The 27,774-nt window shown below is 40.9% G+C and overlaps 1 protein-coding gene across 2 annotated transcripts in view; it reads right to left on the bottom strand.

Moving 5' to 3' along the window:
• The window catches only part of PAX5 (paired box 5), a 242,295-nt gene that overhangs the window by 106,254 nt on the left and 108,267 nt on the right, over positions 1 to 27,774 (bottom strand). For both annotated transcript variants that reach the window (XM_044439545.1, XM_044439546.1), the window contains one exon: positions 19,537 to 19,666. In XM_044439545.1, coding sequence (XP_044295480.1) covers positions 19,537 to 19,666 — 130 coding nt within the window. The remainder of the gene's footprint in view (positions 1 to 19,536; positions 19,667 to 27,774) is intronic.

Below are 27,774 nucleotides of genomic sequence, written 5' to 3'. Positions count from 1 at the left end.
GAGAGGGGCCAGGTATTAGGGAGGATGGGAGGAAGAAGGAGGCTGGGAACTCCAAGGAAAGGAAGCGGTGGGAAGGAGTTGAGGTGCATGTACACCAATGCTAGGAGTATGGGTAATAAGCAGGAAGAGCTTGAAGCTCTCCTGGAAATAGGAGGGTATGATCTGGTGGGAATCACAGAAACTTGGTGGGATGAAAGGCAAGTCTGGAATGTGAACATAGAAGGGTATCACCTTTTTAGAAAGGACAGGAAGGGAAAGAGAGGTGGGGGCATGGCTTTATACGTCAGGGAAGGGATAGGATGCAGTGAGACAGAATGCAGCACAGATGGGGATTCGGTAGAGGCAGTCTGGGTGAAACTTAGGGGTTTTGACAGGGAAAGAGACCTGACAGTGGGGGTATGTTATCGCCCTCCAGGTCAACTTGAGACCCTGGATGATGTCCTGACAGATCAGATTTCAAAGATATCTCGGGGGAGAGACACAGTAATTATGGGAGATTTCAATCTCCTGGATATTACTTGGGAGACTCACTCGGCAGTGACAGCCAGGTCACGTCATTTCCTAGAAGCTATTGAGGGAACGTTTTTCACACAGAGGCTCCGAGAGGCAACAAGGGGGGGAAACATCCTTGACTTGGTCTTGACCAATAGGGAGGAGCTGATAGATGAAGTACAGATTAGGGGAGCTCTGGATGCGAGTGATCACTCCATCCTTTGCTTTGAGATCAGGGGACTGCAGACGGGCAGCAGGTCGAGCACTAGAAGCTGGGACTTCAAGAGGGCCAACTTTGGCCAACTGAAGGCCAGACTGGGGAAAGTCTCCTGGGATAGGTTATTGGAAGGTAAGCGAGTTGAGGAGGGGTGGATGGCACTCAAAAGGGAGGTTTTGGAGGTGCAAGCCTTGACGATACCTCTAGTCAGTAAGGTGGGGAGGCGGAGGAGAGTGCTGCCATGGATGCAAAAGGAGGAGTTAGAGGGATTAGATGAAAGAGGAACCTCCGTAGGAAATGGGTACTGGCGGAAATAGACAGAAGGGTATACTGGGAGGAGGAGGCCTGTTGCAGAAGGATTCTTCGCAAGGCTAAGGCTGATTACGAGCTGAGACTTGCCAAGAATATCAAGAGCAATAAAAAGGGCTTCTTTCAGCATATAAATAGGAAGAGGAAGGGGAGACAAGTGGTGAGACCACTAAATAAGGAGGAAGGAGATCCAGTGACTGATATGAGGGAACAGGCAGAGATGCTAAATGACTATTTTGCCTCTGTGTTCTCCCCAAAGCAGGATGGGGGATATCCACATAGGAGATTAGATGAGGCTGGGGACTTGGGGCACAGATTAGAGTCAGCCCCCTTGAAGTCAAGGGGCTCCTCAGGGCATTGGACATTACAAAGGCGCCAGACCCTTACGGGTTACACCCGAGAGTACTTAGAGAGTCAGCAGGGGTTCTCTCACGCCTGCTGGCCTCCATTTTTGAGACCTCGTGGAGAACAGGTGAAGTTCCAGAGGACTGGAGGGTGGCATCAGTGGTCCCAATTTTCAAAAAGGGTAGTAGAAAGGACATGGAGAATTACAGACCGGTTAGCCTTACGTCCATTGTAGGAAAAACAATGGAAAGGCTCATAATAGAGAGAGATCTAGTGATGCTAGATAGGGAAGGGAGGCTGAGAGCCACACAACACGGCTTTTGCAAAAACAGGTCCTGCCAGACAAACCTTGTGGAATTCTATGACAAGGTTTTGCGATGGCTAGATGGAGGGGATGCAGTGGATGTGGTATACCTGGATTTCAGCAAGGCCTTTGACAAAGTGCCCCATGATATCCTGGTGGAGAAACTGAGGAGTTTTGGGATACACCAAAGCACTGTCCGGTGGATTAGGGCATGGTTGACTGACCGAAAGCAGAAGGTAACCATTAACAGGGAATCATCGGGATAGCGGCCAGTGACAAGCGTGGTCCCCCAGGGCTCTGTCCTGGGGCCGATCCTGTTTAATCTTTTCATTAACGACATGGAAGAAGGGGTGAACAGTCTGCTGATCAAATTTGCAGACGACACTAAAACTGGAGCAGTGGCCACAACTGAGGAGCAGGTACTCCAGAGCCAAAAGAATCTGGACAGACTATGGAAGTGGGCAGGAGACAACAGGATGGCGTTCAGTGTGGATAAGTGCAAGGTCTTGCACTTGGGGCATAGGAATAGGTGTCATAAGTACAGGTTAGGTGATAAGTGGCTGGAGAGCAGCGCTTGTGAAAGGGACCTCGGGGTACTGGTTGACCGCAGGCTAAACATGAGTCAGCAGTGTGATGCGGTGGTCAAGAGGGCAAATGCCACCCTTGGTTGCATAGCCAGAAGTGTGGCTTCTAGATCAAGAGAGGTATTACTACCACTCTACACAACTCTAGTGCGCCCGCAACTGGAGTATTGTGTTCAGTTTTGGGCCCCTCATTACAGAAAGGATATAGCCAGGTTGGAGTCAGTGCAGCATAGGGCCACAAGGTTGGTGGCCGGTTTGCAGGGGATGCCGTATGAGGCGAGGCTGAGGGAACTGGGTCTCTTCAGCCTGGAGAAGAGGCGACTCAGAGGGGATATGTTGGCGACAAACAGGTATGTGAGGGGATGTCACATGGAGATGGGTAGAGACCTGTTCTCCCCTGCAGAGGAAGGCAGAACGTGCTCCAATGGAGCAAAGCTCAGGGAGCCAAGGTTTCGTTTGGATGCCAGGAAGCACTTCCTGACAGTCAGGACCCCGAGGCTGTGGAATGGGCTTCCACAAGAGGTCGTTGAGGCCCCATCGGTGTGGGTGTTCAAGGATAGGATGGACATCCACATGGTGGGCATATCATGAGTGGAGCCAGCTGGTGCCGGAGGTCAGACTAGATGGCCCGGGAGGCCCCTTCTGACTCGCTCTGTTTTCTATGTTTCTAAGTGGATTCTTGTGTGGGGAAAAAGGCAGTGATAAAGGTGTATTTCCCACAAGCTGTGGTCAGGCAGCTGTCTCACGTAGTGAATTTTGAACATGCTGTTATGGGCTGCTGATGTCTGTACAATTATCAGTATCTGACCTGCTTAACTTGTCTGATGCATTTTTAAAACTCAAATTTCATCTGGGAGACAGGATGGCATGCCACCCTGCAGAGCTAAGTCAATGTGAATGGCACATTTCCCTTTTACACTTCTAGGCTTAACAAATCGTGATTATTGGGCTTCCTAGAGTTTTGCAGCTGTAGGGAGTGTGGGGATATGGGAGACCTATTTTTCCTTCCTGCTGAGAAATTCATTTATGTGCAAAACAAGTATTGCTACCTAATGGAGGAATAGTCACCTACTTCTCGTACCTTTCACCCTAGGGCCATGGAGGCTTGGCTTGCTTACCATCGTGGGATGTTTTACTTTTAAAAAAGATGGTAGGGGCAATGGGTAAGATTAATCTTTTCCCTTCAACATGTCCTGATGCCTACAGAGCAACATCATGGGTTTCCACGATGAGCTGAGCCGAAACCGGGCAGCTAAAGAATACCCCATGTAAGAGCCTTGCATCTTGCATCTTACACATGCCTTCAACCAAGCCCTATTGTAATGTATATGAAAGCTCTCGACTCCAGTATATTCCATTGCATCTTGAACTCAAACCATGTATTACACAGGTTTGTTTTGTGTTATCTACAGTAGATTTTAACAATAGTCTGCTGGTGGTCTGAATAGAAGTCTGAACTGGAATAAATGCCTCTCTGACATGGTTTATCCATTGCAGAGACTGGTGACAACCACAGTATCTCTTGTTCCCAGACTCAGATTCTAGACAGGGATCAGCAGCAGCCTTTGCAGGGGGCAACTATGCTCCAATAAGGTAAGTCTAGATCACTGTAAAGTTGCACTCCAGCATGTTTGACAGGAAATAGTAAGTCTTAGAATAGTTTTGCGTCCATTCAATTGAGCTGGAGAACTGAAAGTGCAGGCAACTCAGGCAAATGTACCAGTCTTAATCTATGCTAGACCATCATGGCTTGTGACCCACCAATTTAAATAAAAGCAAGCTATGTATTGAGGCCTGCATGTATTTGTCAGGTCCCATGTTTTTGCAATCCTTGAGACAGGGTGCAAGACCAGAAAGTTTAGCAAGCCATGGATGCTGGGCTGCATACAGACTGAACTGTTGTTCTTTGCCCAGGTTTTTGTGCTACTTTTGCTATCTATGCTTCAGTTTTACTATGCATGGTATGAACTGACTTCCAAGAGCAGTTCTCATGCCAGCAAAGCAATGATCACAATGGTTACCTTACACCTTTTCTAACGGAAAGACAAGCACACTTAAGTATGACACTTGTTCTGTGAGAGCGACTACTGTTTGAAAAGTGTTCCTGTGCCTCTCCTCCAAGTCCTTAACATGACAGGCCCTATTCAGAGTGACAAATAGATTATTGAAAAATGCATCTTCACTTTTCTCTATTAAGTACAGCGAGAGGGAGCTGTAAATCTGGTCTCGTGCTGCTCTTGGAGAAAGCATCTGCTAATACTCAAGTGTGCAGATCAACACTGTTCACTAGTAAAGTAAGATTGTCATACTTTGGCATCTTTGAAATCCCCTGAAAGAAAGAGCTGTTTATCAAAAGAACAAGTTTGGGGTCTGCAGTTCTATGGATCCTGAGCAAATTTTAGAAATCAACAATAATCTGCCCAGTATTTCTTTACAATCTTAGCATTAATGAAATGTTTCAGCACCTTGATTTTTCAGGGGAGCCTTACTTGAGACAGTAATTTGCTGTCACAGCCAGAGGTTATGGCCACTGTGCTCCAATCCAGTCCTGGCATGTACATGCTCTCAGTCCCTGGGCCTCAGTGACTGCAGAAAAGTAGGAGAGCTGCAGGCAAAAGTTACTGCTCTTGTTGGCAAAGTGGAAAGACCAGGCCCCAGATATGTGGGGCAAACATGGGGGAGATTAGAAAGTTGGAAAAGGGATGAGCACAGAGAAATAACCCTTTAAGATTCATTTTCTTTTTGTGTTTGTCTAAGGTGTGAAGGATGGAAAGAGTGGAGATATTTTAAGGAGGAGGGAGTCGCAGCGCCTCCTGCCTGCTCACAAAAAATAATGTAGAAGAAAGGATGTTACTTGCTCCTGTTCTCCCAGTTCTCATGGAATGAAACCACTGGGACCAACAATCCTCCCACCATTTCCCTCCACCCAAAGCAAGCAAGTACAGCACCCTCCCAAGCAGACATTCCGATGAGTTGGCTCCACAGAAGTCCATGTGTTTCAATCATAAGGCTATTGAAGATTTACTTCTGAGTAGCCATATTTTTCAGCTGCTTGTTTCTTGAGCAAGAGTACAAAGGAGACTATTGGGAAGGCATGTAAGGATACTGGGGACTTCATTTTTCCAGAGAGAAGGGGGCATCGACAAGTCAGCGAGCAAGCAAGAAAGAGAATGCGCGCCATGCGGGGAGGGAAAGAGGAAACCAATGGAATGATCTCTGAGTTGTTGCCATTTGCTGAAGCCCCATAAAACACTTGCTCTTCCCCCTACCCTGAAGCCACCCAGCCAACTCAAACCATTCTTCATGACCCCAAACAGTACTTACAGAAAAGCCATGATGTAACAATTCTGAAGAAATGTAGGATATACATGTAGAAATAGCATTAGAAGGACAGGTTGGGGTGACCATTATGGGACACAGCAGTGTGTCAGGCATTGCAATACCCATAAAAACACCTAGAGTAGATTTTCCCATTATCAATTCACAGCAGAGGTGGGAAACTTGTGGTCCTTCAGATATTTTGGCCTCTCGAGATCCCTTAACTTTAGCAATATTTGCCAGGGCTAATGGGAACTGAAACAACTGGAGGGCCACAAGCTGTCCAGTCTTGATCTGCTTGTCTGTATGATTTCTTCACCACGTTTTGTAATAAAAAAGTAAATACAGAGCACACATCCTATCTGACACCTACCATCACTGTCCACCAGTTCAATCTTTAGAAAACTAAGTTCCAGACCAAAAACTTGATTGGCACCCACCATCTTTAAAATGCTGTGGTGCCTACCCAAGAGACACTGGCTTATAACCCAATCCCTATAAAACAGTCAGAGAGAAGGAGAAGCTGAAGTCCAGACGAGTCCCTTGAACTGCTCCCCAGTGGACCACTGTGGTTGCCCAGTGTGAGAGTTTTTTTACTCTTCATATTTACATCTAAAGCTCTGGTTTTGTGTGTATCCCCCATCCACCCAAAATGCAGCCACCAAGACTGAAGCTTAAAGGAAAGATCACTGTGAGGGTAGAACATCCTTTGAGACTCTTCCTACCCAAATATTCCCATTCAAATATATATATATTATAGTCATATCCCTACCTTTTTTTCTTTTTGCAAGGAACCCAGTGCTGCTTACATATTCCTTCTCCTCTGCTCCATTTTATCTTCAAAACAGTACTGTGAGGTAGGTTAACTTGACTGGCCCAAACTCACCCAATGAGCTACAACTGAGGTCTCCTGAATTCCAGTCCAACACTTTAACCACTATACAATTCTAGTTCTTTTCCCCAGGGGAAGTAAAAGCAGTTTGAGCTGTGGCTGTGATTTTCAGGAAGAAAATGGTCTGGGGAAAGAGAATTAAGGATTCCTAGTCCCTGAACCAATTTCCCACTTCAAGGTGACTGCATGGTAAAAAATTAAAACTATTCCAAAAAAGAATTACAGCTAGTTCTATATAGAACCTACAAACTAAATATATCACTAAATATGGAGATACAGACTCTCTATCTGTCCCTTAAGTCAAGTTAAGAGTTTCATCCTATACAAATATTAGGCCAACTCCCACTGTTTCTTTTCAGGTACTCCAACTTACCCATCACGATTTTTTCCTTTTTTTCCTATTCTTGGTTCTTATTACCCAACATACTTTGAAAGCTATGAAGATAGAATAACTGTGGTGTTTTTATGTTGTTCTAGAAGAGGTAGGAGCTGACAGAAATAAGAAGAATTTAAGCAAATGGGTAAAGAAATAATAAACTTGAAATTAAAAATAAACACAGTTATTTCTTATTTCTTCTATTCTTTTTCCATTCTCTCCTTCACTTTCATATCACATTTTCAATTTGATGCAAAATGAATTTAGCTATTTTGGATGATCATCCCAAAAATGGGTCATAAAAGGCAGGTCAAATAAGGTGCTCTAGCTAAAAGATAAATAGCCCTTTCTTACCTCCTTTGGCATCAATCCCAGAGGGGTTGAAAGGAGCAGAGCACTATCTGTTAGATAAACTTTTTTTCCTTATCCTTTCATCATGACTAGAATGAAGAAGAGGCAAAGTGGAAAAAGCACTTACGATGATATGAAATGAACCTGTTTGTGAAAGCCATGATTTGGAAATCCAAGGCTTTGTGTCTCTCACTGACTATGGTAGAAAATTAAAACAGCTATAACCGTTTTTCTGTTTTGTCAGCAGTAGATGCCATTTTCAGGCATTGTAGCTCCTGAGGAGGGGATCTGCCAGATTCCAAAATTATTTTTGTACTCTGACCATTATAATTTGCTTTTTAAAAAAGAAAAGGAATTCCTGATAACTTCTGTATTTCTTGGTGAACTGGATGAAATTTTGCAAGGATAGTTCTCCATTCTGAGGAGATCAAGCCTGCCAAGTGTCAGATGAATAGTTACAAGGTCATTTTTTTGCAAGAGGAGCCTTTACATTTTAAGAGTATCAAAAATGTGCTTATTCCCCCAATGTTTCCTGTGAACCATTCTCTGAAAAGGACAGGCAGCATGGCGGTGGTCCTAAGAAAGAAAACTGGAAAACTTTGGAAGGACAGATGTAATAGTTTATGTGGAAGGAACAGGAGTCCTCGAAATGGGGTGAGGTGATTGCTTCTCCTTCCATCCATTTGTTTTTGGGACAATTTATATTAAAATGGCATAGATCACAGAAGTGTCTCTTGGCAGGAAACTTGCAAAGTTGTACAGGTGTAGGAGCAAGGGAGGTATGATTATGTGTGTGGAGTACTGGACTAGATGGACCCTTGGTCTGCCTCAGCATGGCTCTTCTTGTACTCTTGTCTTACTGGCAACCAATTTATGACTTTTTTCATAGCAAAGCTTTTTTCACAGTGTGAAGGAAGAACAGACATTGTAGAGCAGCCTTTCATCCTGTCTTTGCCCTCTTCCAAGCAATATGACTGGATGGCCCTTGGTTACAAAAACAAAAGAGCCCTAGCATTAGGTGATCAACACTTTTTTTGTTCCAACTGTCCAGCAAACGGTCTCTCTGCTGCTCCGGTGCCTGCCTGGGACCCAGTTCCTCCACACTCATCTTTTGCCAGTTGTACTTGCTTTCTGCCCTTCTAATTTGACAGACCCCGGCAGTGGCAAGCATTTAGTCTGGCAGGAAGAGAAAAGGAGGAGGCAAGAGTAGAAGACAATGCAAGCTAAGCTACAATGAAATCATATATTGTGGCATGGAAGAAGTAAAACTCTGATGCTAATAGGGAAACCAGGGCCATAAGGGGCAAGAAAATAACTACCGTGGGAGTGGTGAAAATGGACATGAGGCTCAGAGAGAGTTTGGAAAACATCAATTTCTTTCCCTTTTATTTTCCTTCCTAGTTTTGTCCCCCATTCTCTTCTCTTTCCCCCACTTTCCCTTGCTATCTGCTGCTCTTTTTTCTCTTTTTCTTTCCTTTTTTCTTCCCCCTTTTACTTTTCCATCCTTAGTATGAAGGCGTATCCAGTCAACTGAAGGCTGAAACAGTACAATTCAGACACAGATTTACCCCCTCACTGAGTACCAGGAGCAAGTGATTACTTAATGCTGTAATCATCAAATGCATACAGTGTGGAGGTTGCACACAAATTATTTACTCTGTTTTCCACAGAAACTTATAAAATTGGAAAAAAATAGGCATGACCTGGTCATATTTGTAAGCTGACCTGAACAGCTGGGAAGAGTGGGGAAGATAGACTTTGATAAATCAAACAGCACTTCATCTCAAGCACTACCAACTATGAACTTAAGCACTTTCGGAAAGAAGGAATGGTTAGACTGATAGATGGCACATTACTTTTCCTTAGGAACATAATGCACAAGGAAGGTATTCTTTCTTGCAATCTTAGAACTCAGGAATAGCAATGGAGAGAGATAATCACCCAACCCCAAAACTTTTAACAAGCTTCCATAGTAGCTTCTTGGAGATGTTAAATGGCATGAGGGATAAGATCAAACTATACAGCACCCTGCAGAACATTACCACAGGACGCAAGAGTGTTTTCCCAACAAAAAATTCTGCATCCTTCTTGACAGGCAAGACTGGAACCATTGCAACATGGTATCTCCAGTCCCCAAACTTGTTAATACTGTGATTTATGTCATAATGATATCTAAAAATCACAGGGTCATTCTCCTCTGTTGAATATCATCCATCAGTGGAGCTTACAGACTAAACAAAGTATAATTCAAGTGTGGGTATCTCTTCAGCCTCTTCTGTGCAGAAGCCTGATGCCAGCACTTCATTTGGCCTTTTTTCCCCCCAGTTTTCCTGTTTTTCTTTTATGCCCTTCTTATTTAATAACACTGCTGCTTTTCTGGGTGGCTTCCTCCTTCAGACATATGTAAATAACTGTAATTGGCAGTGTGTGTATAAACATTTAGATCTATAAGTTTATTTTAGGCTTGCCTTAATGTGTTACCTGCATTTATCCTCTTTTTATATTCTTCACCTGGTTAGACTTCCGCTTCACTTGTAAAAAGTTACACACGAGGTATTTAGATTTACATCCTGTGTCTCTCATTCATATAGAGAGTAAAGGATGGTTGTGTTACTCATGTATGCTTCCCTATAAAAGCTATACATAATTTCCCCATAATATAGTACTTGAATTGTTCTGTAAGTATCTGGGTGCTGTTGGTAGATGGCATTCACCTAAGAGCCCTTAGAGAATTAAGAAGTAGAATAACTGATGTTTTAACTAAAATGTGCAGTATGTCACTAAAATCAGCCTCCCTACAAGAGAGCTGACAAATATCTCACACGGCACCAATTTCATATAAGAAATCTGTAAGTGATCCAGGAAATTAAAATCACCACCAACACAAGCTACCTTGTTTTGGCGTATAAAGTCCTTCGTATAAATTGTCTCAGCAATCCTTACAAATGCCCTGAAAGTTAATACACAAAGCACACGTTGCTACGAAAAAATGACTGCATTTTAGCCAGGTACAGTCCATGAGCTATGGTTCGGTTTGGCCTGAAGTTGCAATAGAAATATGGCAGACACCTGGGTTCTCCTTATAAAGCCTACAGAAGGTCACTGAATATGACTGACATTCATCCATTCCTCCCCCTTCAAGGTTTGCTACAACACTTTTCAAAGGGACTGTGCTCCCAGCTTTCTGCTAGTTCTGCACGTGTACAGTGTTATGCACCAACCTGAGTAAAGAGATAAAAAGCTTTCTCTCCGGGCCAGGGCCATTGGTGGCCATAGCCCAGTTGAGACCCCATGTGCTTCTTCCACCTGGTGCCCCAAAGGCAGTTGATCAGGCAGGAAAGGCAGGAGGCCAGGAAGGGCCAGCTCAGTCTGGATGCTTCATGCAGCATCACAGGGACCAAGGCTGCACATCCCTGATCCTTTCTGTGCCTGGACACTTCTGCACACATAGTCAAAAGTACATCCGATAAGTTGATGATAAGATGATAAGCACATGGCAATGACAGATTCCTTGTTCAAGCACTAGAATCCCCAGCTCTCTCAAGAGAATGGCAAAAGGATTGCTACAGATAAACTGAGGGTTCAGTTTTGATCTTTGCTAATCCTGTCATTAATTATAGCTATGCTGTTCTGTTTTTAAAGGTATGCACACTAGGGATGCTCAAAGGCTTCATTAAGTCCCCAGTTCGGAAGCAAACCAAACTGTTCTGTACTTGCTGGACTATCAGGTAAATCAGAACAAACAGATTTTTTGCATTTTGCCCTTCTCTGAATTTTGCAATGCAGCTCTTGGCTCAAAAAGTGTACTCAAATATGTTTAAATATGAAATGCTTTTTAAATGGAGACTTTGAAAGAAAGTATCTTTAGAAATGCCTGTTTTTGAGGAAATATATGCAGATCTCTCTTAATCACCAATGAATGTGGAAAGAGAATGGGACAGACTTAGGAAAGAATGTGGAAAACTGAAAAGGTGAAGAAACAGACAAATGTGCACAACCCTAGGATATGTGCACACAAAGTTTACTTTATTATTAATGAAGATGTAGCATGGAAAACACAATGTTGTTTCCCTGCCTCTGGATATATTTGTAGAGTTTTTTGTAAGGTTTTTTTTTTTCTAGAAAACACTTTCTTGTTTCATAGCTTGAAACACAACAAGCTACTCTGTATGTTCAACCACCTCAGTTATCTTGAAATTTTTCCTCCCTGATATGGCACTGGAAGCTGCTGAGACTCTAACTTTCTGGAGTGGTCTATGGGAAAGCTACACTGTAATATGCAGCTAAATCTCACAATACTTTACTACTTTGTAGTATACAGAGAAGGGTTCATATGTTTGAGTGCTTCTTCATGGAAAAAGAAATTCTCTGCACAATCTTCCTCCCCACCAAATCAAGCAAAAGTGCTTTATTCCAGAACCATTTTTCACAAGGAAGTTTTCGGTCATAGAAAACTCACCTACACCCTGAAGTGGTTCAGTGCAGGAAAGACTGCCAAACTTATCAGTCACTTTTGTTAAACGTTGTGCAGTTAGTTGTAGGAAACTGTGTTAGGGAAGGGAGATTTTTCACATCTGCAAAGACTCTTGAAAAAACAAGTACTTCATCTGCCTGCACACACAATGTAAAAACCAAAACGTTCAAAGCTGTGCTTAATGCTTTCTTTTCATGCTGTTCAGAAATTTCTGATGGAGAGTTTACATCTGATCCCACTGAAATGAAATATTCTCGCATTGCTCCTTTTTGCTAGTCGCTTGGCACTCTCATCCACTCATTTCTGGAACTGTTAATGTAAAGTGACTCTCCAACCAGCTGCAGTCAGAGTTGCCTGTGGATTTGTCAATCTGCCCTCTGTGCCTTATTGGAGAGGCGAGCAAAGGTGTCAATTTCAGTGCCACTTTGTCCTCTCAAAGTGATAGCGACCACGCTGAAGTCAGCACAGCAGAGCAGAGAAAATGCATCTGCAGGTAATTAGTAACAATCAGGGGCTGCTCAGGAAATGCTGACTACAGCAGTAATGAGCTGGGCACATGTCATTGGCTTGCAAATGGAGAGCACGCTTATGAACCGTGGCAGCAGGCAGTAAGAGCAAGGATTTTTTTTAACTTAATATTTAATGTGGCATAAAAACGATGGAGAGAAATCAACTAGTTCTCTAATCAGATGTTCAGCCAGTGGTCCATAACCACAAGCAGTATGGTGGATGAAGCAGTATAGAAAAGTGTCATCAAAATTTTCTTTTAACATAATTTAGGTCTATTTTTATGGACATGCTGATGTGAATGCCAATGTCTAAACAGTACTTTTTTCATTCAAATGATATTACTACAGATCAGATCTGCAAATCTGCTAGGAAATGCAAACCCCAGACTGACACCACAGCTGCACCGAGGATCTTTTACCTTATTATTTCTCAATGCTGCTTTCCTACTCCAGCCAAGGGCTTCAAAACAAGAACAATGAAACACTGTGGCCATAATTCTCTTATCTGCATGGTTCTCAGCCTATTTTGCATTGATTAAACTATTTTATGAGTTGGCTTAAGAACTCAGGACTCACAATACAAACTAGACGTAGGTCAGTTTGTGAATGGAAGCCAAGCTCTGTCCCTAGACATTCTCATAAAAACTGCTGAAGCTTGAACTGCAGATCTCAGCCCTATCAAAAGAACCAGATTAGTTTTCTTGGCCACAATAAAACCCATTTCTCAAACTCTCTTCATCCCAGAATATGGGGGCTTTTAAGCATTTCACACATTAATATCCTGCTGGGTGTTGAATCGTGGAGCACTAAGGAATTCAGTGGTTTTATTTTCATGAAACAGAACTATTTCCTCTATTCACTCAATGACTTCTATTGCCATTTACAATTCATTTGTAATTTTTAAAAAAATGCATAATACTACTTTTGGGTCTCCCACACAAAATGAAGATGTTCTAACATATATGTTTATGACTGAAAGCTACAACATTCTTGCTAGTCAAACTCCATACAGCTCTAAAGTTTGGCTGAGGCAGAAAATTTTAGATTTTCAGCAGTTTGCTTCTACTATATCAGCTAGAGCAGCATGGTATGACCAATCTTGTGTTGTCTATGTGCTTTTTCTTGCTGTCTTTTTTCTTACTAGAATCCCTGTGGGTACACCAATGAGTTTTGAATTTACAAGTAAGAGTTTATATTCAAGGTCTTTTAACTCTTGAGGAGTAACTAAATCTATGCTAGGTGACCTTGAAGGTGTACTTTTGCTTAGGAACATAACAAGTGCTTTGCAGAATCAAACTAGTCTACCAAGAATCCTAGCAAGTAGCAGATATTAGGTGATCCACTAAACAATGTCCACAGGTCTACTCTTTGTCCACCCCAAGCTAGCATCTCAGATGCTTTTCCAACCCTCATTTATAAAATTCCAGTTATGTGAACATGAAACAGAAAACTAGTTCTGGAAACATTATTTTGCAGTGTTCAACAGAGGGGGCTCAAGTAGCTAAAGCAGTGCAAAGCTATTTTTCCACTGAAACCAGTGTGAGCATTCTGAAACTGAGAGCTAGCAGGGTGCGGTGGTTGAAAAGAGTGCTGAGAAGTCCCTGTTTTGATGTTATGCCTGTCATGAATTCATCAGAACGCTATAAACCCTTTGCAGACCCAGATGCCTCTACTTTGTCACATATGGTGGTACATGCTGAAATCCCTCTTTCTTTACAATGATACAAATGAAAGAACTGTGATGTCATTCATATCTAATTGCCCCCTCTCTCCCTCTGTTTTCCACAGGGTTTTGGTTTTTTTGTCTTCACCAGTTTCTTTTGTCTTTAATTTAAAATTAATCTAAACAAAAATGAAATTTGTGAAGACACTATTGGAGGGACTACTCCTTGGGGACACAGGTAGAAGGACATACCGTCAGTCCTGATTCACTAGTCTAAGACCATAAGAAACTCATTGAAACAAGCAGGAGATCAGTATCTCATTCTTTATTCTTAATCTTGCAATCCTGTGTGCACTTTTTTTAGAATAACATCTGTGTAAATATGGGCAGGATTGAGCCACATGAGGGTAAAATAAATATGAGCAAGTTAGTCATTTCAGTGCATTATAATAATTGTATATGGTGCTTGTTCACTTATTAGGTTTCCAAGCTAAGCATTTTCCTTTCGACTGAAGGCTTTATGCCACTAACAAAGTAATGTGGATGGGCAATTTTCTTTCTTTCCTTCTTTATTGTTATGGTGGGGGAGGAGGGGATGGCTCATTTTCAAATGACCAGGCTATTTTTTTTCTTTTTGTCACCCAGACAATTCATATCAATGGATTTTTTAATGTGCATGTGCTTAAATAAATCATATGCAAATGAGCACTGACAGATTTTTATTCCCCTCTGGGAGAGGTGGCAACCTTAATTTATTTGCCCTTTTGAAGGCTTCTTTTTATTTCTACTGTATTTTTTAAAGGGGAAGTACTTACAACTGAGAGTGGCCCACTAATTTAAGTAGTAATACAGCATGTTGAAAACTGATTTACATTTATTTTAATAATTATGCCAACATAATTATGCTTTTTCCTGATATTAACCATGAAAGACATATCTTCACTGAGCTGTGGCACACTGAGACAAAAACACTTTTCCAGAATTGTTGTTATTATGGTAGCAATCTTTAATTTCCTGTAACAGCAAACTTGGCAACTCAAGTGCCTTTCAGTTTGGGAACAAAATGGGACCCCCAAAAAATAAGAGAATGGTTTTTATATATGCAAGGACTCACTAGAAGTAAATTAAAAGTTTAAATTAAAAGCTGAAGATTCTTTTAACGAACCCCTTCCCACCAAAATTAACCTGTGAGCTTCCAGAATCTGCAGAATGATGTGAAATACTACAGTAATCCACCTCATTATATGGAAAAGGAATGTCTAGGCTTAAATTGCATTCTGTCTTTCCTACTACATTTTTGTTTGGGGTGAGTTAGGGGTGATGTGCTGCAGCTATACTAAACAGCCTAGATTTGTGCTTGGGGGCAGCTTTTATTTCTATGCCAGAGGATTAGAAATGGTGGGTATAAAGGAACTGAAGGTCAGACTGTACGAGTCTAACAATCAAGTTTATTGGGGAGGGCTATTGAGCCTTGGAATGCTGAATGTGTTTTAGGAAGGAAGGAAGGAAGGAAGGTAGGTAGGTAGGTAGGTAGGTGTGGGGAGAGAATGAAACAAGAGAAAAAAATGACCTGCTTGAATTTCTAATTGAGCATTAGGCAGGCTGTATTGAGCATTAGGGAGGCTGTGCACCAGAGGTTTAAAAAAGCCTCTGCAAGCTGTATATAGACCTCAAAATACAGAGCAATAAAGCCCTTAGATTCAGGGCTTACAGCCAGCCTTTATTATGAGCCCTTTGCTACTTACACAGCACAACAGCAGAAGGTCTGAGGAAGATGGCAAAAGAAAAATATGTCCTCTGCAAATCCCAAACAACTCTACAAGCCTCTTGTTCCAGATTGCAAGTCCCCATTTGAAATCTTTATATTAAGCAACCCTGAGCACAATTTAGTGGCAAGTTTTCCTTCCCTGGTCATGCCTCACCAAAATGACTGGAACTTTTGCAAGAACCTCAGTTCATTTCAATGAGGCTTGAGTAGGATACATTCTGTGTGGAGTGTGGAAGCCCATTTTAATTGGTATGCCCAATAATAATCATTATGGCTGAGAGGGGAAAACTTGGTTTTAGGGTTGAAAGCATGTTGGTTCTAATGTGTTACTGGATTTGAGAAAGGAAAATACTTACTTTTAAATTTCCCATATACTGTTTAATTATTATAAAATCTCAAGGTGGTTTACATAAAAAGTCAAAAACATAAATATATATTAAAACTGTATTACAACAATAAATTAGTTAAAAACTCCTTAGTGCCCACACTTGCTACAACTAATTAAAATACAATAATGATTTTAAAAACCTGGGGAAATAAAAAGGTTTTTGCCTGGTACTGAAATGCAAAAAGTGTTATCCTTTCCTTCTAAAATGGGATGGGAACTATTGTTTCTTACACTGAAAGGTATTTCATACTTCCTTCAGTGCCTGTGAAATGTATGGACAGTGACGTTTTGGTTATATTAATGGATGGATAGATAGATGATCAAATATTCTTTAATCATTTGGAAGACTTACTCTAAAATAAGTGTGCATAAACTTATACCCTCAAGCTACTTAAAGGAGATTATTGGTCCAAGAGCTATTAGGGTTTATCTGCAAGAGGATGTATGTGTAAGGCACAGTGGTAAAACCTATTATATTGCTCATGCTTTACTCTATATACTATTATTACATTATTATTATTTTATTATTAGTCTTCTGAAATTACATTAATATACTGCCTTTCTTCCTCTTGCAAGGAACTCATGGTGACTTACAAGGTTCTTCTCCTCTCCATTTTATATAGTAAGCTCATTATTTCTTTCCAGGTCACCAAGTATTATATGAATCAAGGGCGTATTAGAGACAAGCCATAAGTGATTACCCTATCCAGAAATGTTCCTAGACTTTTTCAGTTTAGAATGCAAATTCCCTAGAATGGATGTGTATTAACTTTTCATTATTCTATAAAGTGCTATTTATTTATACGTGTATGTATAGGCCACCTATATCTGCCAAGACCTTCCTATTGAGAGTGTTATATACACTTACTAGAGAACTACAACCCAAAACATCTTTGGATATTTCACATAAAAGTATAAACTTCCTTCTACAGTTCCTAGTCAAGCAGATTTCTCATTTCGTCCCATCCTCTCTTCATTTTCCGTCCCCTCTTACTCAGTAAGCAGGCTTACACAATTGTAGTAGGCCAGTGCCATTCTGAATATTCAGCCCTCAGTTCAGGGTGCTGCAGTTTGTCAAGCTGTCTAAACTCAGGAGGAAGAGAATCTTTGAGGGTTAAGCAACCCTCAGTTAACCCATGGTCTGTTGCTTGCCCCAGAACTCACCTTGGTTTCAAAAAGCTACAGCAGGCTGTGATGGCTGTATGCACTGGCCCTCTGTCTACTGCTTTTTAGTCCCTTATTCATTTGCAGTATTCCATCTTCCAAGTCTTACTCCCTCTTCTTCTACCTGCCCAGCCCCCAAGATCAAAGCAGCTCAATCAATGAAGCCATAAGTCTGACGGTCCAAGCTTCCCTCTCATTGCCAGGCAGCCAAGTTAGTTACAGCCCAAAATTAGACAAACCATCCAATGTTCCATGAGAGAGGCAAGCAGTGCCAGGGCTGCTCTGTCATCACTTCTGATAGCACAACTATCTTAGACAATTATAATACAAATGATGATCTCAAACAGATCACACCTAGAAAGCTTAAATGTGCTAGACTGTGCACTGAATGCACATATTAATCACAGTAGCCCTGATTTATTGGTAGGTATCTTGTGTCCCTCCAGATGTTTTGAACTACAACTCTCATCAGCCCTAACCATATAATCAGTAGTAATGGACAGTGGGAACTGTAGGCCAAAACATCTGAAAACCACAGTCTGCCCACCCCTGTCCTCAGCATACTAACATAAAAACCAAGAACCACAACTGCAACAGAAAAAAATCGCACTGGAGCTAAGTAAGGTAGCTGGAAGCTGTTTCAACCGAATGTGTTTCCAGGTAAAACTGTTTAGAATGTCTTTAGATAAGAAATTAGTTTCAGTAGAAGTACTGTACTTGTGTTCTGTTCTTTCATTTGCACCCTGTTATGAAGGAACTCACCATATATACCACAGCATAGTATTGTAACCTTTAGCAGTTCTTGAACAAAATGTTAATACTCAAAATAAACAAATGAACCATATTAAAGTAACAAACAAAAAGCAAAAGCAAGTAAAAATAACCAAGTATAATGAGCCAAAAAAACAAAAAGGGATAGGAGGGGAAGAGCAAATGTGGAGAACAGTGCCATTAATGTTGCTCTTCATGCAGCATCAAGGTTTGTGATTACTTAGAGCTGTTGTGTACCACTTCTCCATTAATTCTTAATTAACATTTCAACTAATTAATGTGCCACTTACATTATGTCCACTTGTCTGTAATCCATAAAGTAATAATCAGTCCCGACTTCCACATGGCATTCAAATACAAATCCCTATGACCTCAAAAGGATTTTAGGATTTAAATATTCCTCTAAAAATAAATGCTTTCTGCTCATAATAAATGCAAACTTAGGACCATAAGAAAGAAACAAAAGGTATTTCCATGCCCATACGCAGAACTGTTCCTAGCTCATTATCTTCCTGGGTCAGGCAACCCTTGACTCTCCCACTCTCACTTCACCCCTGGTACTCATTCCTCATGCAGTGAAATAAACCAGCATAAAACACAACTAATTAAATCCTCCTTATCTTCTTCATCTGTTCTGGCCATGTAACATAAAGGCCAGTCAAATCCTTATTTCCCTTCTTGTATATATTTAGGTGGGATGTAAGATGAAAAGAACAGTGGCAAATCCTATCCTATTGTGATCTCCTACAACTCCACATACATCCTGTACTGAACATCTGAACTCAATGAATATTTTAATTAATTTCTTTATAAACAAATAGATGTGCCACTTTTCTTCATTAAGTATTCAGATAATAAAATAAAACCAGTACTATTAAATAAAAATCAGTAACATTCAATTAATCATGTGTAAGTTATAGAACTAGAAGCTAGAAATGCAACAGTGACAAATTCCCATCAACTCAGTGAAGGAAATAGAAAAGAAAGTCTTCAGCTAATGGAAAATGCAGTTTAAGAAAGTAATATGGGAGATCTTCTTGTGTACAGCATTTGATATTGTTGGCAAAATGGGGAAGGACCTCCTTATACCCAAGGAAAGTGGGAAGGTTTCATTTCAAATTAAGCCACACTCAGCTACATCCATTGGAATTAAGTAGTGTGGATTTTAGTATGAAAAGAAGTGGCATGACACCATACCCCATCTCATTTAGAACACAGAGCTAAAGGAATACAGAACTCTGCATTTAGTCAATACAAGAGGACCACCTTTCCAGTTGCTCTAAGAGGGCAAGGAAGTTACACAGGTAGGGATGCTTGTGGCCTAAAGAACTTGAAAGTAATACACACATTGCAAAACCATAAGAAAATGGCGTATTTCATGTCTTAGCAATACTCCATCAGAATATACAGTCCTTGTAATATATTAAAGTTAGCTTTTTACAGTACTAGTACATCTCATTGAAATAACAGTTGGCAAGCCTATCTAGGATACAAGATGCTTAGGACCATTTTTCAAATACATAACTCCTGTTCCACACTGACCTATTATGTCCTCACGCAGCATGTCCATGTTTAACATGTATCCTCATTACATTATCTAATGTGTCTTACCTGTCACAATAGGATATGATTGTGGCCCTGGAACACTGGCTCCTATATCTGCTGAAGTAGGGCTTGTTAAATTGGCCTTCATGTCATCTAATCCACCAGCTAGTGATGCCATGGCTGAGTATTCTGTTGACTGAGAGCAGAGAAAAATGAGACAGTAAATCTTCTGGGTATTAACAAGCAATGCCTAATGCATGATAAAATCATTCTGTAAAGGTAGACTATTAATTCTGTTGTTGTTATTGCCGCCGCCTTGCTACCACTACTACCATTACTATTTTGCATCGTAAGGTTAATGTTCGCTTTGACATGAAATGTGCCATGGGAAGGATTCAGCCTCTGATGGGATTATATGTCAATGAGAGTTCTGCAAGCTTCAATTATCCAAGTTGCTGAACGTCTGTTGACCTAATGTTTAAAGCAGGAGTGGGGAATGTGTAGCTAACCAGATCTTGGTGAACGGCAGTTTCCATCAGCCCTAGTCAGAAAAAGCACTAGTTAGGGGAACTGCAAAACAACCGCCTTTGGAGGGCTCCCGTCACTGCTGCAGGGCTTCAGAATGCAAGCTGAGGTTGTTTGATCAACAAACACATCTTTATATGGATCACAGGTCCACTTCAACAAAGTCATCTCTCTGAGGAAGGCTGAAGATCTGGAAGTTCAACTCTGCCTAAGAGTAACATGCTTTAATGGTTCCATTAAACATGACAGTGTTTGTTTGTTTTGTTCATCAGTGCTTTTCTGGCAAATCAAGAATTTCATTACTGTTCCTTTTTGAATGCAATGCATTCCTCCAAACTAAGGAACAATTGTGACCCCAGAAGAAAATTATGTATTATGTATGATAGGATATTAACTGTACTTTATTTGAATGTACCACACTTGTACTAAATTAAAATGGGTTTTTGCAATTAAGGTGCATCCTGGCATATGGTACATAAGGAACCACATTTGAAATAAAGAATAGGTGGAGAACTTACTGCGATATAGCAATTGACACCAGAATCACTGAGAGCAGTGTCAATCCACCTATATGTTTGACTAACAGTGATTTCAAACTAGGTAAAAGCTGTCCCATTTACTTCAGCTTTTGGTCAATGATTCATTTTGTATTAATTAGTAGATTATAATCATGAATGGTATTGTCTTTGGTCATAGTTGTGTGCTATGACTGGTGAACTGTTTTATTTTGCCTACTTTTTTGAGCTATGTTTATTCTGGCTTTAATACTTTTATTTTCTTGTGAGCTGCCTTGAATACCAGTATGTGGCTGGCAGAAAACAACATTAAAATGCTTGAATAAATACAATTGTAAAATAGTGTAGATGAAAAGATTTGCGACCTTACCCTATGCACCTTAGCGTGAAATTAGTCCTTTCACTTCAATGGGACATACACAGTCATTGCCATTCATGTTTATTTGGAAATTAATCTCACTTACTTCAGTGCAACATGCTTCTAAATAGGTTTGGACTAGGATACACCTTTAGCCCCAAATAAGTGTGCATAAGAGTTCAACCTAAGGCTCCATTCTGATAATAGTTTTTCAAACACAGGTGAAGAGTAATGCAAAACAATTCCTGACCTTGATTCATATCCACATTCCTTTTCCTGCCACAGTCTATTTAAAAAGAAATTGTTTATTTGTTTTGCATGCTTTTATACTGTTATATACCTCCTACTGTTTTTTAAATGTTTCAATCTGTATTCTGGAAAAAAACACAGAACTGCCCATTCCAGCAATGCAATCCATGCTACTTCTGCAATATTTGGATCTTGGTATTCTCATAACCACCTGTAAGATAAATTCCATACTAAATCCACCTTTGATCCACCTCATGCTCTAAGCAGTTTTGGAATGCTTTTTGAAGATTAAGTATGGGCTTTTCCATTCATCTGCCCAAGCTCATATATAGCCTTTAAATATAGCAGATGACAACACAACAATAATCCACATTTTACAAGCAGTATCACACACCAGAAACAGTGCCTTGCACACCTGCAAGCCATCTTTGCACACCATGACATTAATGCATAGCCTGAGGCATTCTCTTGTGCTGTGGTATGGAGTGGAAGGACACTGGTGAGATGGGATTAAGGCTGAAAATGGAAGTCAATCAGGCAAAAGCTACTGCTGCTCTTGCACTTCCTTCCAAAGTCATCTGTAGTTCTCTGCACAAACTAAGATGCCACTGAGGCAGAATCCTTCATTTGGAGCACCTTGCTGAAATAAAGGTAAAGGGGGGGGGGCGGGTAATGACCTCTGTTGTATCTCATCTCCCTGGATTAGCTGGCTTTTTGCCCCCTTATGCTTTGCATCACCACCTGCTGCCCAGACCTCAATATTCCTTCCTGAGATTTTTTCTCGAAATCAAATGCCACCTTGTCTTTAGGAGGAAGGGTTTTCCAAGAGAGAGGCTTTAGAACATCCGTAAATTGGTTTATACAATTTTTTGCATTCTTGGTCATGTCCTGGCCCAGGAACATATACATTACATCTACATTTCAAGGCTAGGAGGCTTCCTCCAGCCGATGGACACAAGGGGGAGCAGTGATATGGCCAAAGGTCAAGCTTGGTTAGGGAAGCTCTCTCCCTCCTCTCCATCCCCATGAAAAAGTTGGCTATCCCTGCTCAAGACTTTTTCCTTATGGCAACCCAAGTCTTTGTAGCAGAACAACATTACATTACTGTGTGTACCAGTTCCCCTGACACTGAAAGAAATGCTCTGCATTATTAAAATAACACAAAAATAACAATTATAGTCACAACATTGTATGGAAATCAAATACAAATAAAAAGCAACAGCAAGAATAATCATTACTATTCCCATTGCTTTTATTTTCAGGGCACATCAATAAACACGGTCTCACACAGAAAGCAGAAATGTATTAATACATTTCCAATCCGCTTTTCTCTTAAGCACCACAAGTAATACACAGTTTAAGACAGCAGCAATTCACACAAACATTAAAACACCATAACTGCTAAAGCTAAAAATAATGTTTTGCTTTAAATCTTAATTCAAAACTTTAATTCATAAATATAAACTTGGCTTTGTGTATTCCTTATGTAGAAGCCTTCATAGAAATAATGTATCACTGTATTTCAAACTGAATATGAAAGCAATACACTCAGGTTACATCTCACTTCATGTCACCTTCTTGATTTTCTGCCACTGTCTATGAAATGAAATGAAATGTGTCCATCTTTTTCTACTCGGCATATGTTCTTCTGCATACCTATGCTAAAAACGTACATGGGTTTATTCATATATTCACAGAAAGTACAGTTTGTAAGCTGTGTGTTGTCATCTACTACATTACGTGTCATGGCTCTTCTTGGCAAATCCTGAGAACTTTCATTTAAGAAGTGTCATTGCACTGTGGGATGAAGCTTGTTTTTGCAGGAAGAAGGGTGCCAGGTTCAAACACTGGCATCTCAAAATAGGGCTGAGAAAACTCTTACTTAAAATAGTTACAGCAGAAACCTACTTTCTTATATTCTATGAAACACCAGGCACACTGATGGCAAGATGACCTGGTTGGCATGGAATGATGACCCAACATGGGTGATAGCCCTGTGGGTTATTATGTCGTGTGGACAAGCAGAGTTTCTTCAGGGTGACTTATTTTTCATAAACAAGACATACTGAGGGTTATTTGTACCTATGATGACTTGCTGTGTCATCTGAACCTGGCAGGCTGTTTTCATCATAGAAAGTTGCCACCTCAGCAAAAATCCCCACTGCTTCTTTCACACACTCACACACGCTATCACCGTCCTCCCACAGGCTGTCTCAGAACTCTACCCTAATGCTCCTAAAAACTGAAAAGAACAAATATCTGCAACTTACCATTGTTTGTTTCAGTGCTGTTGCAGGTGTGCAGGAGTGAATGACAGCTGCCTTGACATTTCTGCAATTTTCCCCTCTGTGTTATTGCTTTGTCATAACATTTGTGTATGCCTCCTGATCCCACTCACAACTCTGTAACCCATAGCAAGATATGACAGCTAGCAAGAAAGGGAAAGAACAAGCAGGAAGGGGCAGGGAGCCAAACAAAGCTGGACAAAAACTACTGTCCCACGGCCTTCCTCAATTTGGGAGCAGGGGTGCTTACTTTAATATAACATGATGCAGGCTTTAAAAACAGTGCTAGGTTGCAATCCAATTGCCAAAGTGGAAGAGTAGCTAACTATTAGAGAAGGATGCTCTGTGAGTGGTTGTGCTTACAAGGCAGACCTTTTTTTAGGGCGTTTGTTTTTAAGTAGTTTAAGTGACAAAGTGTAGGGACCAAGGAAACAAGGAGTTCTACCACGAAGGTCCCTAGGATACCTGCCAGAAGCGGTCAGCAGGCTGAGTAGGAATGAAGGAAAACATGCCATGGTAAGCCTGATCATCTGTCAGAAGTACCATGGGTTGTTCAGGGAACAATCATTCCACAGTGGCCCATTCACAGAATAACTTAACAGTTGTGCAAACCTGCCCTATATTAGTAGTAGTTTATTAACAGTAACATCGTAACTTGGGCTTACACAGTTCATGACCTAATAAATGAAATGCAACCCAATACTCTATGGAATGCGCTTCCCAGAGAGGTCCACCTGGCACCATCATCATATGTTTTTTGGTGCCAGGTTAAGACCTTTTTATTTAATCAATATTTTAATAAGTTTTAATATTGAATTTTATCATATTTTAATTGCAGCCAGAGTGGGTCGTTAATTTACGTTATGTTAGATATTTGTATTTTATTGTTTAAGCCATCTTGAGGCTCTTGCAAAGGATGGCATACAAATATCCTAGAGAGAGAGAGAGAGACGGAGAGAGAGAGACGGAGAGAGAGAGAGAGAGAGAGAGAGAGAGAGAGAGAGAGAGAGAGAGAGGGCATAATGCTTGACAACCATCCTATTTTTGAAACCTCAAGCAGAAAATAAAAACTTCTGGTTTCAGGAGTTGCTTGGTTTGTAGAGGATTTCACCTGCATTGCTGATTCAAATTATTCATTGTTTCCCAGTCCACATCTTCCCTGAGGTTCAAACTATATATTAGCACCAATGGGAGGGGGAGATCTCCCCCTCTTGCAAATACCATGTTCAGATGAGTGATTTTCCTCAGAACCAAAGCAGTCAAGGGTTCATTCTCCTCCCCCCTCTGCTGTGATCCTGGTCATTTTTAGCTACATCACACACACACCCCATCCCCAGCAGATGATTTTTTCATAAGGAAACAGACATGTGCCCATTTCAACACAAATGTCCTTTTCTCCTAATTTGGTTCTCAGATGTTCCAAACTGAGGCACATTCAAGGTGTACAGGACACCAGGATTACTGCTGGTGGATGGAGGGAAGGGGATGAGTCCCCTTCTTTCCAGTAGTGGTGGGTCCTGGCTTCCCCCAACCAACCATGCATTCAGTACAGAGTCTGTCCACCCACATACACCCGAATGTGCAACAGCTCCTCAATTCTCATCCACTCTCCTTCCATATATCACTGGTACCCAGACGCAGATCATCTTTACCTCTCCTGACAAAGATTATATACCACTTCAGTCTTGCTCACAGTGCCTGCTCATTTTACACAACAAACTTTTATGTTCCTAAATGTAGCACATCCTTCTCTGCCACTTCACTCTGATAATAGACACAGAACATGCCTTAAGATTGCTCTGACCTAAGATACTTTAGCACAGCAGTCCCAATTCCAGCCATTATGTTGCTGAAGCTCACTTAGTGACTTGCAGATAACACATGGGGAATTGTCATGCCCCTTTCCCAGGGACCAAGATCTCACCCCAGCAGAGGCTTGCGACATCTGCCCAAAACAGCCATACAAAGCTAAGATGAAAGCCCTGACACCCATGGGCCACATTTCTTCATTTATTAAATCATACGTTGGCAAATGTTGTGGCCTGTGGGCAAATGGAAAGGGGTTTAGTTGCAATATAATACAAGCAAGTAGCCAGAACAATGTTTGCCACTAGAAGCCCACTTTCACATGAATCCCTGCAACAACCATTAAACATGATCTGGCCACATACATATCAAGGCTTCTGTGTACACCACAGTGCTAAAAACTAATTTCAGGTTAATCCATATTCTGTACCAAAGAAGCTGAAATCTGAAAATTATAAAGTATACTTTTGCTTGCTTTGCATGATATATTACACAGCTGAAAGGCTGAGCCTCCACCCAAGTACCAGAAATGCCAATCAGCTACTCCTTAGTTTCCTAAGATTTTTCCAGGCATGCCTGGGGGAAATTTATTGCATCTTTGCAACCAGAAGATTTAGAAACTTGATCATTTATAAACCGAAATTCTCAGAATCCTGAATGCTATGGTCAGGAAGACTAATGTGGATTGTTACTGTCTTACATGTATTTCCTCCTGAACCCCTTCTTACCGATGGGTGCCCTGTATGACATTCTCCTATCTTATCCTTCTACAACAGTCTCAGGCCCTATTTTGTCAGCAGAGCTTCTAAGAAGAGTTGCAGTAAGCTCACCCTTTTTGCATACTCAGTTGCCCGTTACATTTGTCCTGTTCCATCTCAACACTACTTTGTTGAACTTTTCCTTCTGCCTCTACCTCTGTCCTTATGATTATGCACCCTCTTGTGAATGGTGACATGTCTATGCTTCATACAGTACCTAGTATGTTATGCTTTTCTATCTTAAAGAAAACCCCCTGAACATCTATTTCACCATAAACCAGAGCTGGACAGGAAAAAATGACATGGAAAAATGAATGTGTGTAATGCATGCACTGATAGCTTTATCATACCTGTATCCTCCTCTGAAAAATTACTGTCTTCTATGCAGCGTTTGTTTCAGGCATGATCTGGAAAAGTGGGGGAGGATGCCCCCAAAAGGCAGCCCTAACAAACAGCTTAAGAAATTTAAAATTGTTGACCAGAATACTCCTTGGCTTGACCATGATTTCAACTCTCTAGTATTTTCCAAGTAATGATTCTTAGGAAGAAGAAAATGCTGAGTAATAAAACTTCCTACATAGTCACAGCAAAGCTTGAATTTAAACGTGTCTACATTTCTTCTGTCTGCAGATCTATTTGACCTCACCTCCTCCCCAGCAACTCTCCATTCACACCTGCATTTCAGCTAGCTATTATTAAATCCATCTTTCGACTGACCTTGTCCACAGGGTGTTTTTTCCCAGAAAACTGAAGATGATAGATAGTAGACATTGCCTTCAGTGTTCATCAACATTCCTTCTTTCCCACTACTAGCTCTAGTCAAACAAGTACTTCCAAGGTTTGAAAGCATTTTGAAAGCATAAAAACTTATTTGACCAGTGATGATAATAAGACAGATGCAGTGAGTATGTGCATCTTTGCCAAGACTGGCCTTCAGCTCTCATTAAAATTATTGTCTCAGACAATCCAGAGAAAACTAGCTGCACTTACATCCCATTGAAATCAAAGAGACATATATTAACCATGATTAGTTTGTCCCATTAATTTCAACAGGGCTTATTAAACATAACTAACTTTCTTTGGATTGGGACCAATGTCTCTAAACTGGGCTACAAGAGTACTTTCTCATCTTAATGCTGAAGAAAAGCATCAAGTTGTTCATATATCATAGAACTTAACTGCCACTAATTAGAAACATTCATAGTATGGCTCATTAATAGTGCAATCCTTAGCATGCTAACTTAGAAGTAAGTCCTGCTAACTTCTTACTCTCTGGTAGATTTAACAGGGAAGTCTTATTCCTGGCCAATTGAATTTCATATTGCAGCCCACTGACTAATGTCTTGGTGCTTCCTCCCATGTTCACTGTTCATACAAAAGCATTTTTTTCATTCTTAAAATGACTTTAACATATATGCAAAGGTGAGCTGAGTAAAGACTGTAGCATAATGCAGCAAGATCAAAAGGCATGGTTACACAGAGCTCAGCCAACACATAGCTCAACCTTGACCAACTGGGCCACAAAAAGGAGGCCAAATCCACCAATCAGCAAAGCACCAAAACTTTTTTTCTCATTCTGCTCTCCAAAAATTAGCCAACATGCCTCCTCCAGCAAGAATAACATAATTCTTTTTTATTTCCCATCTTGTTATTTTCTCAATGATGTCAAAAGATAAAACATGAAAGTAGATTGTGCACTAAGCTTAGGGAGGTGCATACAGGGCTTTCCTAATGACACACCACAAAGGATAGTAACTAGCTCAACATTGCCAAAGGAAAAGGCAGTCAGGGAATCAGAAGTAAGGTAT

Source organism: Varanus komodoensis, unplaced genomic scaffold (genome assembly GCF_004798865.1).
Source record: "Varanus komodoensis strain SLA01 unplaced genomic scaffold, ASM479886v1 scaffold35, whole genome shotgun sequence".
NCBI lineage: Eukaryota > Metazoa > Chordata > Lepidosauria > Squamata > Varanidae > Varanus > Varanus komodoensis.
Note: the sequence above shows the minus strand (reverse complement) of the source record. Positions and strands in the feature narration are given on the sequence as shown.